This window comes from Callithrix jacchus, chromosome 18 (genome assembly GCF_049354715.1).
Source record: "Callithrix jacchus isolate 240 chromosome 18, calJac240_pri, whole genome shotgun sequence".
Classification (NCBI taxonomy): Eukaryota; Metazoa; Chordata; class Mammalia; order Primates; family Cebidae; genus Callithrix; species Callithrix jacchus.
The window spans coordinates 16,358,093-16,372,098 of NC_133519.1; the positions used below are offsets into that span (position 1 = coordinate 16,358,093).

A 14,006-nucleotide genomic window follows, 5' to 3' on the forward strand; every position below is an offset into this window, starting at 1 on the left:
CTGGAAATGAAGAAAAACATCCTTCCTGAGAGATGGTAGATGAAGGTGCCATGACCAGCAGAGCCAGAATGGGAAGGAAGAAAGAGGAAGGACTGGGAGAGAAAGGTAAGCCCCAATCCTGACCTCCTAGGACTTCCTGGATGTGGGCATTTCAGTTTCCCAGGCCCCTCTATTTAGGAAGAAAAGTCCAGGCTCCACCCAGATAAATACCGACTCCTCCTTCCTACCTAATCCAGGCTCAGGATGGGAGGCCCAGTCTCTTCTATCGTGTTGTTCCCCAAAGGAAGTGGTGTAGGGCGGGGGCTCTCCCGGGGGGTATTTTCTCCACTCAGAACAAGAGCCCTGTGTACGACCCTCTCTGCTGTTTAGAGAAGGCCTCTGGGCCTAAAGCCAATAAGGACTGAATTTCCTGGGATTTCATCAGCCCCATCCCATGAGCTAATCCCAAACCCAGAGCCAGGAGGATGTGTCAGCTAGAGATTTTCAGGACCACAGAGCAGAGCCTGATATCTTAAAGGGACCATTACTTGCTTACACATCCACACTGTCTTTAGAGGCTGGCCCACTCTAACCAGGCTTCAGCCATAGAAGCCAAATAAACAGGTGCTGATTTTGCATGCTTATTTACATAGTTATGCAAATATCCCAGCCTCTACCTCCAGACCTGAACTCTGCCCTCAGGCCCCTCTCTGTTGGGGGCTCCACAGCCAGCCAGTCCCCGTTCGTTCATCTATTATCTGAGCCATCCTAAGCTGATCCATGGTCCTTGGTCACTGCCCCTCACGAAGACCGTTCCACAGCTGATCTGCCCTTTCACGCTATACCACTGACAACAGCAAGCAACTCCCATGCTCTGTTATTCAACAGACACCCTGGATACTCCTTTTCTTTCCCTAATTTCTCTGCCTGTCTCATGGAGCTACCAGGAACCTGGTGAGCCCACCCATACCAAAGAAAAGTGTGTGAATTCTATGCAGCTAAGGGAAAGATATTTGGAGGTCTTAGATCAGAAATGTTAAGGGGAGGAATGATTCAGGAAGCAGGGAGACCCTTGCAGCTACAAAACCATGGCCTAAACTCTATTGCTCTTCCCCCATAGAGGCTTTTGAAGGACTCCGAGTCCCCCACACTCACCGTTTCCTGAGGTCAGTGGCAGAGGACTGGGATAAATTCCCTGCCAACACAAAAGGAGACAAGAAGTGTCTAGCTAAAGCCAGACAAAGGCGCCCAGGGCTTCCTCCCCCACCCGCTTCACCTGGATCAGGTTCCCAAGCTGCAGGTGCATGTGACGCCATTCCTGAGGGCGGGCACTGGGCAGCAGGGAGAAAGGGCGGGGTCTAAGCAGGGCAAAGCTGAAGAATTTAGGAGCCAGGGGAACAGGGCACCAGGGTTGTGTGGAGATGGTGGCTGGGAGCCTGATGTTTCAGAGGTTTCACCAGAGCTCCCAATATTCCATCTTGAGGACAAGGTATATTGCAGGTAACTGTCCTCCATCTCTGGTGATGGGGAGGCTGGAGAACTTCACTGTGTCCTACGTCTGCTTTCATTGGTAGGAGTTTCAGAATGCCAAAGTCCAGAATTCAGATTGTTCATTTGAATAAAGCCATTCTGAGGCTGGACATAGAGGCTTATGCCTGTAATACCAGCACTTTGGGAAGCCAAGGCAGGTGGATCGCTTGAGCTCAGGAGTTTGAGACCAGCCTGACCAACAAGATGAAACCCTTTCTCTACTAAAAATACAAAAATTAGCCAGGTGTGTTGGTACACTCTTGCAGTCCCGGCTACTCAGGAGGCTGAGGCACGAGAATCACTTGAACCTGGGAGGCAGAGGTTGCAGGGAGGTCAGATTGCACCACTGCACTCCCAGCCTGGGCGACACAGTGAGACTCATCAAAAAAAAAAAAAAAAAAAAAAAAAAGAAAGAAAAAATAGTAAAACCATCTGGGAATTCCAAGGGTGTGCGGCTAGACATAATCCCGGACATCTGGACCCTAAACAGCTAGCTACGAGGAGTGGCAACGAGATGAATAGGAGAGGGGGCCACCCTGCTTTGCTCCCTACTTTTGCTCACCATCTGAATCCGACCAGTCCAAGAGGCAGTTGATGCCACTCATGGATACAGACTTGGAAAGCATTCCAGTAGCCGAGTGGTCCAAAGGGCCAGCAGATGGATGAAAGGAATCCTGACCCTGGAATCATGTCAAGAGTCCTCACACAAAGGGCAGGCTTCATCTGTCCTCCCCTCATGCTCTTCACTTCCCCGCAGCTTGGCGCCTCTTCAAATCCAGGCCTCCCATCCCTTTCCAATACCATACTGGGATACTGCACTACTTTAAATGGTTGGGAAGTTATCCCGTTATCCCTGCTGTTTAGCAGTCACTCTGTCACAGTTCAAGCCCAGGCTTTCTTAGTATATAAAAGTATCTTAGAGCCAGGCATGGTGGCTCACGCCCTGTAATCTTAGCACTTTGGGAGGCCAAGGTTGGTGGATCACCTGAGGTCAGGAGTTCAAGACCAGCCTGGACATCATGGTGAAACCCCATCTTTAATTAAAAAAAAAAAGTATCTTAGAAGAGAGATTTACCCTGCATGGTTTCCAGAGGTGATAAACTCAACCTATAGAGGCCAGGGAGCTAAGGAAAACAGGCAGTGGCTCAGGCCTGTAATCCCAGCACTTTGGGAGGCCAAGGCACGTGGATCACTTGAGGTCATGAGTTCGACACCAGCCTGGCCAAAATGGTGAAACCCTGTCTCTACTAAAAAAAATACAAAAATTAGCTGGGCCTGGTGGTGTGTGCCTGTAATCCCAGCTACCCAGGAGGCTGAGATAGAAGAATCACTTGAACCTGGGCTGTGGAGGTTGCAGTGAGCTGAGATCACGCCACTGCATTGGTGCAACAGAATAACTCAAAAAAAGGCCAGGCACAGTGGCTCATGCCTGTAATCCCAGAACTTTGGAAGGCCAAGGTGGGTGGATTATTTGAGGTCAGGAGATTGAGACCAGCTTGGCCAACATGGTAAAACTCCACCTCTACTAAAAATAGAAAAATCAGCCAGGCATGATGGGTGGCACCTGTAGTCCCCACTACTGAGAGGCTGAGGCAGGAGAATTACTTGAACCTGTGAGGCAGAGGTTGTAGTGAGCCGAGATCATGCCACTGCACTCCAGCATGGGTGAAAGAGTGAGACTCTGTCTCAAAAATAAAATAAAGAAATAAAAAATTGAGGCAGTCTGGGTTTAAGACAATAGGGAGGAGAAATATTCATAGGCTGTGCCCCTCCTTTAGAGAGTAACTTTTTTCTCAAGCCTACATGGAGCATTATAAAAACTGGCCACAAAATAGGCCCTAAGGCAAATCTCAACACATTTCAAATAATCTGCATTATAGAAATTATAGCAAATAAGCCAGAAGTCCCTCCTCAGTAGACTAGATAAAGAATCAATAGTATACTTATGCATTGAAATAATATTCAACAATAAAAATGAAGAAATCACAGCTCAGTTAACAATAAGGATGAATCCCACAGATGTGTTGAATGAAAGAACCAAGACACGCCAGGCACAGTGGCTCAGGCCTGTAATCCCAGCACTTTGGGAGGCTGAGGCGGGTGGATCACCTGAGGTCAGAAGTTCGAGACCAGCCTGACCAATATGGTGAAACCCCATCTCTTTTTTTTTTTTTTTGAGACAGAGTTTTGCTCTTGTTACCCAGGCTGGAGTGCAATGGCGCGATCTCAGCTCACCGCAACCTCTGCCTCCTGGGCTCAAGCAATTCTCCTGCCTCAGCCTCCCGAGTAGCTGGGACTACAGGCGCACGCTACCATGCCCAGCTAATTTTTGGATTTTTAGTAGAGACGGGGTTTCACCTTGTTGACCAGAATGGTCTTGATCTCTTGACCTCGTGATCCACCCGCCTCGGCCTCCCAAAGTGCTGGGATTATAGGCGTGAGCCACCATGCCCAGCCGAAACCCCATCTTTAAAAAAAAAAAAAAAAAAAGGAACCAAGACCCAAAGATGTATATACTACTATGATTATATTCATATGAAGTTTAAATGGGTAAAACCAATGGACATTGTTTATCGATGCATACATAGGTGGTAAGCCTATAAAGAAAATGGAGCCAGGTTCTGTGGCTCATGCCTGTAATCCCAGCACTTTGGGAGGCCAAAGCCCATGGATCACTTGAGCCCAGGAGTTCGAGACCAGCCTGAGCAACATGCCAAAACCCCATCTCTACCAAAAATACAAATTTAACGAGGCATGTTGGCTTGCGCCTGCCATCCCAGCTACTCAGGAGGCTGAGGCAGGTGGTTCTCGTGAATCCAGGAGGTAGAGGTTGCAGAGATCGTGCCACTGAACTCCAGCCTGGGTGACACAATGAGATCCTGTCTCAAAAACAAAACAGAGGCTGGGCGTGGTGGCTCACGCCTGTAATCCCAGCACTTTGGGAGGCCAAGGTGGGTGGATCACGAGGTCAAGAGATCAAGACCATTCTGGCCAACATAGTGAAACCCTGTCTCTACTAAAAATACAAAAATTAGCTGGGCATGGTGGCAAGTGCCTGTAGTCCCAGCTAGTCCGGAGGCTGAGGCAGGAGAATTGCTTCAACCCGGGAGGCAGAGGTTGCAGTGAGCTGAGATTGCACCACTGCATTCCAGCCTGGCTCCTGGTAATGGAGCAAGACTCAAAAAAAGAAAAGAAAATGGATCTCAAAAATCAAGAATGTGGTCATCTCTGCCAGAGAGAGGGCTACCAAGAACCCAGGGAGCTTCTCAGCTGTGATGATCTCTATTTTTTTTGAGACAGAGTTTCGCTCTTGTTGCCCAGGGTGGAGTACAATGACGTGATCTCAGCTCACTGCAACCTCCATCTCCCAGGTTCATAAATTTCCCGGGTTTTATAAATTTTAAAACACCATTCTAAATAAACGTATTGTCAAAGAAGAAATCATAATGGAAATTTAAAGATATTTTGTAACTGAACAGTAATGAAAATACAGAATAAAACCTGTGGGAGAAGGCCGAAGTGGTATTTCAAGGGCAAGGTGTAGCCTCAAAATGCTTATATTGAAAAAATTTTAATTCGAGAGAATTGAGCTATGCTAATTTAAAAAGTCAAACAAAGAACAGGACAAACTCATAGAAAACAGAAGGAAGCGGCCAGGCGTGGTGGCTCACGCCTGTAATCCCAGCATTCTGGGGGGCTGAAGCAGGTGGATCACCAGAGGACAGGAGTTCCAGACCAGCCTGACTAACGTGGTGAAACCCTGTCTCTACTAAATATACAAAACATTAGCTGGGGGTGGTGGTGGATGCCTATAATGCCAGCTATTCCAGAGGCTGAGGCAGGAGAATCTCTTGAACCCAGGAGGCGGAGGTTGCAATGAGCCGAGATCATACCATTGCACTCCAGCCTGGGCAACAAGAGCAAAACTCCACCTCAAACAACCAAACAAAAAGACGGAAGCATATAATAAAGATAAATGGAGAAATGAAATAAGGCTTTGCGCAGTGGCTCATGCCTGTAATCACTGTTTGGGAGGCTGAGGTGGGTAGATCACGTGAGGTCAGGAATTTGAGATCAGACTGATCAACGTGGAGAAACCCCGTCTCTACTACAAATACAAATTTTTTTTTTTTTTTAAATTGTAGGCCAGGCACAGTAGCTCATGCCTGTAATCCCAGCACTTTGGGAGGCTGATGTAGGCAGATCACAAGGTCAAGAGACAAGACCATCCTGGCCAACATGGTGAAACCTCATCTCTACTAAAAATACAAAAATGAGCTGTGTCTGGTGGCGCAGACCTATAATCCCAGCTACTTGGGAGACGGAGGCAGAAGAATTGCTTGAACCCAGGAAGTGGAGGTTGCAGTGAGCTGAGATCATGCCGGTGCACTCCAGCCTGGCGACACAGCAAGACTCTGTCTCAAAAAAATGTATATATACGCCGGGCACGGTGGCTCACGGTATAATCCCAGCACTTTGGAAGGCCGAGGTGGGTGGATCACGAGGTCAAGAGATCGAGACCATCCTGGTCAACATGGTGAAACCCCGTCTCTACTAAAAATACAAAAATTAGCTGGGCATGGTGGCGCGTGCCTGTAATCCCAGCTACTCAGGAGGCTGAGGCAGGAGAATTGCTTGAACCAGGAGGCAGAGGTTGCAGTGAGCTGAGATCGCGCCATTGCACTCCAGCCTGGGTAACAAGAGCGAAACTCCGTCTCAAAAAAAAAAAAATGTATATATAAACAAAAATAAATTAGAGAGGATCAATAAAGCCAAGAGTTGTTTTCTAGGATCAAGCAAATGAAATAGGCAAACCTCTGATAGGAACGATAAAACAAGAAAAAGCATAAACAGAATGAAAAAGTAGACTTAACTATAGAAAGAGCGGTGATTATAAAGATAAGAGAATATTACCTACGGTGGGGCACAGTGGCTTATGACTGTAATCCCAGCACTTTGGAAGGCCGAGGCAGGCAGATTTCTTGAAGTCAAGAGTTTGAGACCAGGCTGGTGAAACCCTGTCTCTACTAAAAATAATTAGCCAGGCATGGTAGCACACACCTGTAATCTCAGCTACTCAGGAGGCTGAGGTGCAAGAATCACTTAAACCTGGGAGATGGAGGTTGCAGTGAGCGGAAATTGTGCTACTGCACTTCAGCCTGGGAGTCAGAGTGAGACTCCATCTCAAAAAAAAAGAATACTACCTACAACCTCATGCCAATAATTTTAAATGCAAATGAAGTAGACAAATTCCTTCCTATCCCCCAAAATAAAACTTACCAAAACTGAATCAAGAAGAAATAGAAACTCTGAATGGTCCTATTAAAGAAATGGAATCAGTAGTTAATCTTCCTAAAAACAAAACAAAAACACCAGGCTAAAGCAGTTTTATAGGCAAAGGACAGATCTTTCAAGGAACATATCACTGAAATCTTGTACAAACTCTTCCAAAGTATAGACAACTAAAACAAAAACTCTTCAGCTCTTTCTATAAGGTAAGTACAACCTTGATTCCAAAACTACAACACATAGACAGAATGACAAAGAGAAATTATGGGACAAAGTCTTTTATGCACATAAGTACAAAAATCCCAAAGAAAATATCAGGAAAGTATAGCGGATTTTACTTTTTATTATTGCTTTCTTTGAGACATAGTTTTGCTCTGCTGCCCATACTGAAGTGCAGTGGCACGATCTCTGCTCACTGCAACCTCTGTCTCCTAGGTTCAAATGATTCTCATGCTTCAGCCTCCCGAGAAGCTGGGATTATAGGTGTGTGCCACCTTACCTGGCTAATTTTTGTAATTTTAGTAGAGACGGGGTTTCACCAGGTTGGCCAGGATGGTCTTGAAATTCTGGTCTCAGGTAATCCTCCCGCCTCGGCCTCCCAAAGTGCTGGGATTACAGACGTGAGCTACCACACCTGGCCAGTGCAGCAGATTTTAAATGGCCGCAAATTATTTGCAGTTCCTCCCATTAAGAAGGAGCCTGTCTCTTCACTCTGAATCTGGGCTGGTCTGTGACTTACTATGACGACTAGAATGTCACAGAAGTACCATCATGTGATTTTTGAGCCTAACCCTCAAGAAACCTTAAAGCTTCCACTCTCGCCCACTTGGAATGCTATTTTCATCTGAACAAGCCTAAGCCGGCATTCTGGAGAGCCGTGTGGATGAGAAGCAAGGTACTGCAACTGGCAGGCTGCCAGCTGAAAGCATAAGGAAGGCCATCCTTGATCCTCAGCTCTATTCAGGCCACCAGACAATGGCAGCCAGCTAAATGAGTCCAGGTGAGACCAGCCCAAATTGCCCACCCAGAGAGTTGTGAGAAAAAAAAAAGTTTTCGTTTTAAGCTGCTCAGTTTAGGGTTGGTTTGTTATACAGCAATAAATAATTGATACAAGTAGGCCAGGCGCGATGGCTCACACCTGTAATCCTAGCACTTTGGGAGGCCGAGGTGGGTGGATCACCTGAGGTCAGGAGTTCAAGACCAGCCTGGCCAACATGGTGAAAACCCATCTTAAAAAAAATCAATAAATAAGGCTGGGCATGGTGGCTCATGCCTGTAATCCCAGCACTTTGGGAGGCCGAGGCGGTGGATCACGAGGTCAAGAGATCGAGACCATCCTGGTCAACATGGTGAAACCCTGTCTCTACTAAAAATACAGAAAATTAGCTGGGCATGGTGGCATGTGCCTGTAATCCCAGCTACTCAGGAGGCTGAGGCAGGAGAATTGCCTGAACCCAGGAGGTAGAGGTTGCTGTGAGCTGATATCGCACCATTGCACTCCAGCCTGGGTAACAAGAGCGAAACTCCATCTCAAAAATAATAATAATAATAATAATTGATACAAGTAAAATCCAGCAGTATGTAAAAAGATAAAATCTGTCATGACAAAGTTGGATTTATCCTAAGAATACAAAGGTGGTTTAATGTGAGAAAAATCCTTAAGTGTAATTTACCTCAATAATATATTAAAGGAGAAGGGGTGTGGTGCCTTATGTCTGTAATCACAGCACTTTGGGAGGCTGAGGTGAGGGATCACTTGAGCTCAGGAGTTTGAGACCATCCTGGGTAACATGGTGAAACCCCATTTCTACCAAAGATACAAAAAATTAGCTGGGTGTGGTGGCACACATCTGTGCTTCCAGCTACTCAGGAGGCTGAGGTGGGAGGATAGTTTGAGCCCCGGAGGCAGAAGTGACAGTGAGCCAAGATTGCACCACTGCACTCCAGCCTGGGTGACAGCGAGACCCCATCTCAAAATAATAATTTAGGCCGGGCACAGTGGCTCACGCCTGTAATCCCAGCACTTTGGGAGTCTGAGGTGGGTGGATCACCTGAGGTCAGAAGTTTGAGACAAGCTTGGTCAATGTGGCACTGCAGCCTGGGAGACAGAGCAAGACTGTCTCAAGAAACAAATAAACAGAAACAACAATAAGTAATAATAATAATATATTTAAAGAGAAAAAATGTACAATCATTTTAGTAAATGCAGAAAAGCATAGGATAAAATCCAACACCCACTAATTGTAAAGCCAAAGGCTTGGCAATTAGAAACAGAAGGCATCGACTGGGCACGGTGGCTCACGCCTGTAATCCCAGTGCTTTGGGAGGCTGAGGCAGGTGGATCATGAGATCAGGAGATCGAGACCATCCTGGCTAACACGGTGAAACCCTATCTCTACTAAAAAATACAAAAAAATTAGCTGGGCCGTGGTGGCATGCACCTGTACTGCCAGCTACTCAGGAAGCTGAGGCAGGAGAATTGCTTGAACCCAGGAGGCAGAGGTTGCAGTGAGCCGAGATCGAGCCATTGCACTCCAGCCTGGGTGACAGAGCGAGACTCCGTCTCAAAAGAAAATAAATAAACAGAAAGAATCCTCCTTAACCTGATCAAGAATATTTTTTAAAGCCTGCAGCAGAAAATCAACCTCAATAGAGAAACACAAGATATACTCCCTCTAAAATCAGAAACAATACTTCTTATGGCATAGTTTTTAAGAAAAATTATAATAAAATCCAGAAATAAGGATGTCCATTATGGCCATTTCTGTTCAGCACAGCACTGGAGTCCTATTTTGATGGATTGATGCTGGAAGAGAGGAGAAACACAAGATAACAAATAAATAGAAATAGAACCCCAGCCAGCACAGGAGTGCACGGAGGAGAAATCAAGGTAGAACCCTAGCCAGCACAGGAGTGCACGAAGAAGAAATGAAGGGAGTGGGTACTGGAGAAGAAGAAACAACAGCTGGGCGCGGTGGCTCACGCCTATAATCCCAGCACTTTGGGAGGCCGAGGTGGGTGGATCATGAGGTCAAGAGATCGAGACCATCCTCGTCAACAAGGTGAAACCCCGTCTCTACTAAAAATACAAAAATTAGCTGGGCATGGTGGCGCGCACCTGTAGTCCCAGCTACTCGGGAGGCTGAGGCAGGAGAATTGCTTGAACCCAGGAGGCGGAGGTTGCGGTGAGCCAAGATCGTGCCACTGCACTCCAGTCTGGGTAACAACAGCAAAACTCCGTCTCAAAAAAAAAAAAAAGAAAAAACACTGCTCATTTAAAGGTGACACAGTCTGGGTAAGGTGTATCGCACTTGTAATCCCAGCACTTTGGGAGGTTAAGGTGAGAGGCTCACTTGAGCACAGGAAATTTGAGACCAGTCTGAGCAACATAGTGAGACCCCATGTCTTCAAAAAAAATTTTTAAATCATGGCTGAGTAGAAGAAAAGTAGCTGGGCGTGGTGGCACACACCTGTAGTCTCAGCTTCGAGGGTGGCTGAAGCAGGAGGATCCCTTGAGCCTGGGAGGACGAGGTTGCAGTAAGCCATGATTGTGCCACTGCACTCCAGCCTGGGTGACAGAGCAAGACTCTGTCTCGAAAAAAAAAAAAGTAAAGATGACATAATTGTATACTTAGAAAAGCCAAAAGAAAAAAAAACACAGATAAATTGTTTTAACGTAAAACAAGTCTTTACCAAGATAAATGACTATAATATTATTGTATGAGGAATATTTTTTTTGAGACAGAGTCTCACTCTGTTGCCCACGCTGGAGAATAGTGTCTCAATTTTGGCTCACTGCAACCTCTGCTTCCTGGATTCAAGCAATTCTCCTGCCCAAGCACTTGGGATTACAGATGCACACCACCACACTTGGCTAATTTTGTATTTTTGTAGAGATGGAGTTTCACCCTGTTTGTTGGCCAGGCTGGTCTCAAACTCCTGACCTCAGGTGATCCACCCACCTCGGCCTCCCAAAGAGCTGGGATTATAGGCATGAGCCACTGTGTCTGGCCATATATGAGGAATAATTCAATTCCATTTCTATAAACCAAAAATAATTACAAAATGTAATTTAAAAATAAGAAAGTAGGCTGCGTGTGGTGGCTCACGCCTGTAATCCCAGCACTTTGGGAGGCCGAGGTGAGCGGATCACCTGAGGTCGGGAGTTTGAGACCAGCCTAACAAATGCGGTGAGCTGAGATCACAACACTGCACTCCAGCCTGGGCGACAGAGCAAGGCTTCATCTCAAAATAATAATAATAATAATTAGCTGGGCATGGTAGCGTGTGCCTGTAGTCCCAGCTAGTCAGGAGGCTGAGGCAGGAGAATCACTTGAACCTGGGAGATGGAGGTTGCAGTGAGCTGAGATCGTGCCACTGCACTCTAACCTGGGTGACAGAGCAAGACTCCATCTTGGAAAAGAAAAAAAAAATTTCTCTACCCTTACCTAGAGAAAAAAAATGTCTTTTCATTAAATATTAACTTTCTTCACACAGGCTTTGTCAATATTAGATTTATTTCTAGGTAACCTATAGTTTTGGTTACTATTAAAAATACTTTCTGCCGGGCACAGTGGGTCATCCCTGTAATCCCAGCACTTTGGGAGTCTGAGGCCGGTGGATCACGAGGTCAGGAGTTCAAGACCAGCCTGACCAACATGGTGAAACCCCGTCTCTACTAAAAATATAAAAATTAGCAGGGTGTGGTGGTGGGCAGCTGTAATCCCAGCTACTTGGGAGGCTGAGACAGGAGAATGACTTGAACCTGGGAGGTGGAGGTTGCAGTGAGCCAAGCTCACTACTGCACTCCAGCCTGGGCAACAGAGCAAGACCCTGTCTCAAAATAAATAAATAAGTAAATAAATAAATAAGTTCAGCTCCAAACTGGGGAAAGTGGGGTCCACAGAAAGAAGTGGTTATAACTACTAGGGGAACAGGGCCCTTTTACTGAGAGAGGAACAGATACACCCTCATCAACACAGAGGCACAGACATAGAAAGGAAGAAACAGAGAGTCTTAGAGAAAGAGACAGAAGCAGGGTACCCGGAGTCAGGGACGGAGCACACAGACCCAGGGAAGCAGACAGAGGCGCATAGACGATAGATTCCGATTTGGTCAGATGGAGCCAGAGCAATGCCTGGGCACAGAGAGACCCAGCAGCTGGCAGAACAGAGGAGACATAGAATAGAATGGTGGCTAGACGGGCGAGGAGAGGAGGAGCAAGGCAGGGGCATTCATGAGGATTTGTCTGTCCATACCAGGCGGGAGGGGTGGCCACCCTGGTGCTGCAGTCCCAGAAAGGTGTCCAGTTCTTCTTGGCTCTGCAGGAAGGGGGCCTCCTCGGGGCTTGGGCATCCCGACGCCTGCAGTCTCCTGAAACACACATCGCCACCACCACCCTCTGTATCCAGTGGCCAGTGACGGGCACCAGGGAGGAACACCGCCTCGCTTCAGCCCAGCCCTGTTGCTTGCCCCCAGCCCAGCCCTTCCTGTTGGCATAGGCACAGCCCAGACCCAAACTGGCCGCACTTTGGGGCTCTGCTTTGCCAGGGCTGCAGAGTTGATTGTGGGCAAGAGCGGCCTCTGCTGGTCAAAGGAGAGTACTGCTCTCCAGAAGAAAGCCGGGGTTCAGGGGAAGGCGAACAGCAAGAGCAAGCTGGATTCTCACTCCTTGACTGGTTGCTGATGCCAGCCTTTGCCCCTGCTCAGCTAAATAGTCCACTCAGGACTCCAACCCCTCTCTAACCAAGGGGTATAATTAATGCCTGACCGTGAAAAGTGGGTGACACCTGAAAGACCCTGAGATACAGGTGGCACCACATAAGGGGGGCCCAGGCATGTGGGCAACTCTGCTTTCAGCCAGCTACCCTTTGGAAGGTGCCATGAGCCCTGCAGGCATTACTTCTCATCTGAGTTCCCACCCAAGCCAGTTCAGGGACAAGGCCCAGGGTCCTCGCCAGCTCTGCCCAGGAGTTAGGGAAGGTTGGTCCACTCACCAGAGCTAAAGGAACTTGTCCAAGGGGCCCATTGTCAGAGCAGAGGGACAGTGCCCTTTCATGGTCAGCAGGCCCCTACAATGCTCACTCACACTGAACTCTTCATGCTGACCCCCAGCCCTTCTCTTTCTGACTTCCTCTGATTTTGGGGAAGTGGTCAGGGATTTTCCACGGGAGGGGGAAGAGATGATCTTTCTGCCCCAGTCCACCAAGCGTATGCAGAACTCTGAGCAAGAACAGCTGATCTCACATGGCAATGCTGGACCATGAGTTAAGCCAGGACATCTCGTGTTGTCCTCAGCCTGCAGCCAAAAGCCCAGCAAGAATCTGGCACTGGGACAGGCCCAGTGTCCCAACCCTGGGACCACTTCCCTCAAGAAATCTCTGAAAGTTCTTTGGGCCTCAGTTTCCTTATCTGTAAAATGAGGAGATTGTGCCGTATGTTCTCTGTGTTCCTTCCAGCCCTGACACCATCACGTGGGTCTATGAACCCCCGTGGGAGGCAGAGGCAAGACGATCCTGATGCTCACCCCAACTCCACACCTCCCTCCCATTCCCACCCTCAGTCTGCCCTGAGAGAAGGAGATCAGAGCCACTGGAGAGAGCCGTATTTTGGAAGGCAGGCTCCATCCTCCGCAAAGGTCCACAAACGGGACTGGGTTCTGGCTCTCCAGGGAGAGGACTGCGGGCCTAGTTCTCCTCTCTCCTGTTGTCCTTCGGAGGGTTGTCTCTAGAGAATTATCTAGTTCCTTCCCAATCACTTTCCCATTTTCTCCAAGGTCTACGCCTGGAGGGAAGGAGGTACAGGAGATTCCCTGCGGGCTTACCTATTCAGTGGGTCCTCGAGCTCCCTGCCAGGCCCCCAACTATGTCTTTTGAAGAGGTCATAGTTTCGGCTGTGGGCACGGAAAGCCCCTGATCTTCGGAGGGGTACAGCATGTGAGCCATTCCCCTCCTTCATTTCCCCCACCTCTTCTTCCTCCAGTTGCTCTCTGGATTCGACGGCAGAAAGACAGCGGCGAGTGTGGCCTTGGGGCACCTGGTCTCCACCTTCGAGGAACACCTCTGGGACGGCTCTGTCCATGGGAGACATAGGTGGGCCAGTCTGCATCAGGAAGAAAGAAAAGGGTGAGCAGTGTTCTAGAACTTTGGAACCTTGGAGCTAGAAGCGTGTCACAGTCAGCTGGGCTTGGGAGCATCTAGCCACCCCTC

The 14,006-nt window shown here is 47.9% G+C and overlaps 1 protein-coding gene across 24 annotated transcripts in view; it reads right to left on the reverse strand.

Moving 5' to 3' along the window:
- The window catches only part of ARHGEF2 (Rho/Rac guanine nucleotide exchange factor 2), a 65,289-nt gene that overhangs the window by 39,522 nt on the left and 11,761 nt on the right, over nucleotides 1–14,006 (reverse strand). For 6 of the 24 annotated variants that reach the window (XM_078355970.1, XM_078355965.1, XM_078355959.1 and 3 more), the window contains exon 1: nucleotides 228–392. Coding sequence is in view for 14 of the 24 variants with exons in the window: in XM_035279562.3 (XP_035135453.1) it covers nucleotides 1,135–1,174; nucleotides 2,072–2,189; nucleotides 6,790–6,828; nucleotides 12,057–12,171; nucleotides 13,622–13,887 (578 nt within the window). In the remaining 10 variants the exon portion in view is untranslated. Of the gene's footprint in view, nucleotides 1–123; nucleotides 197–227; nucleotides 393–1,134; nucleotides 1,175–2,071; nucleotides 2,190–6,789; nucleotides 6,862–12,056; nucleotides 12,320–13,621; nucleotides 13,902–14,006 lie in introns of those variants that run through there. The other 18 variants (XM_035279562.3, XM_035279561.3, XM_054247592.2 and 15 more) reach the window with 10 other exon arrangements.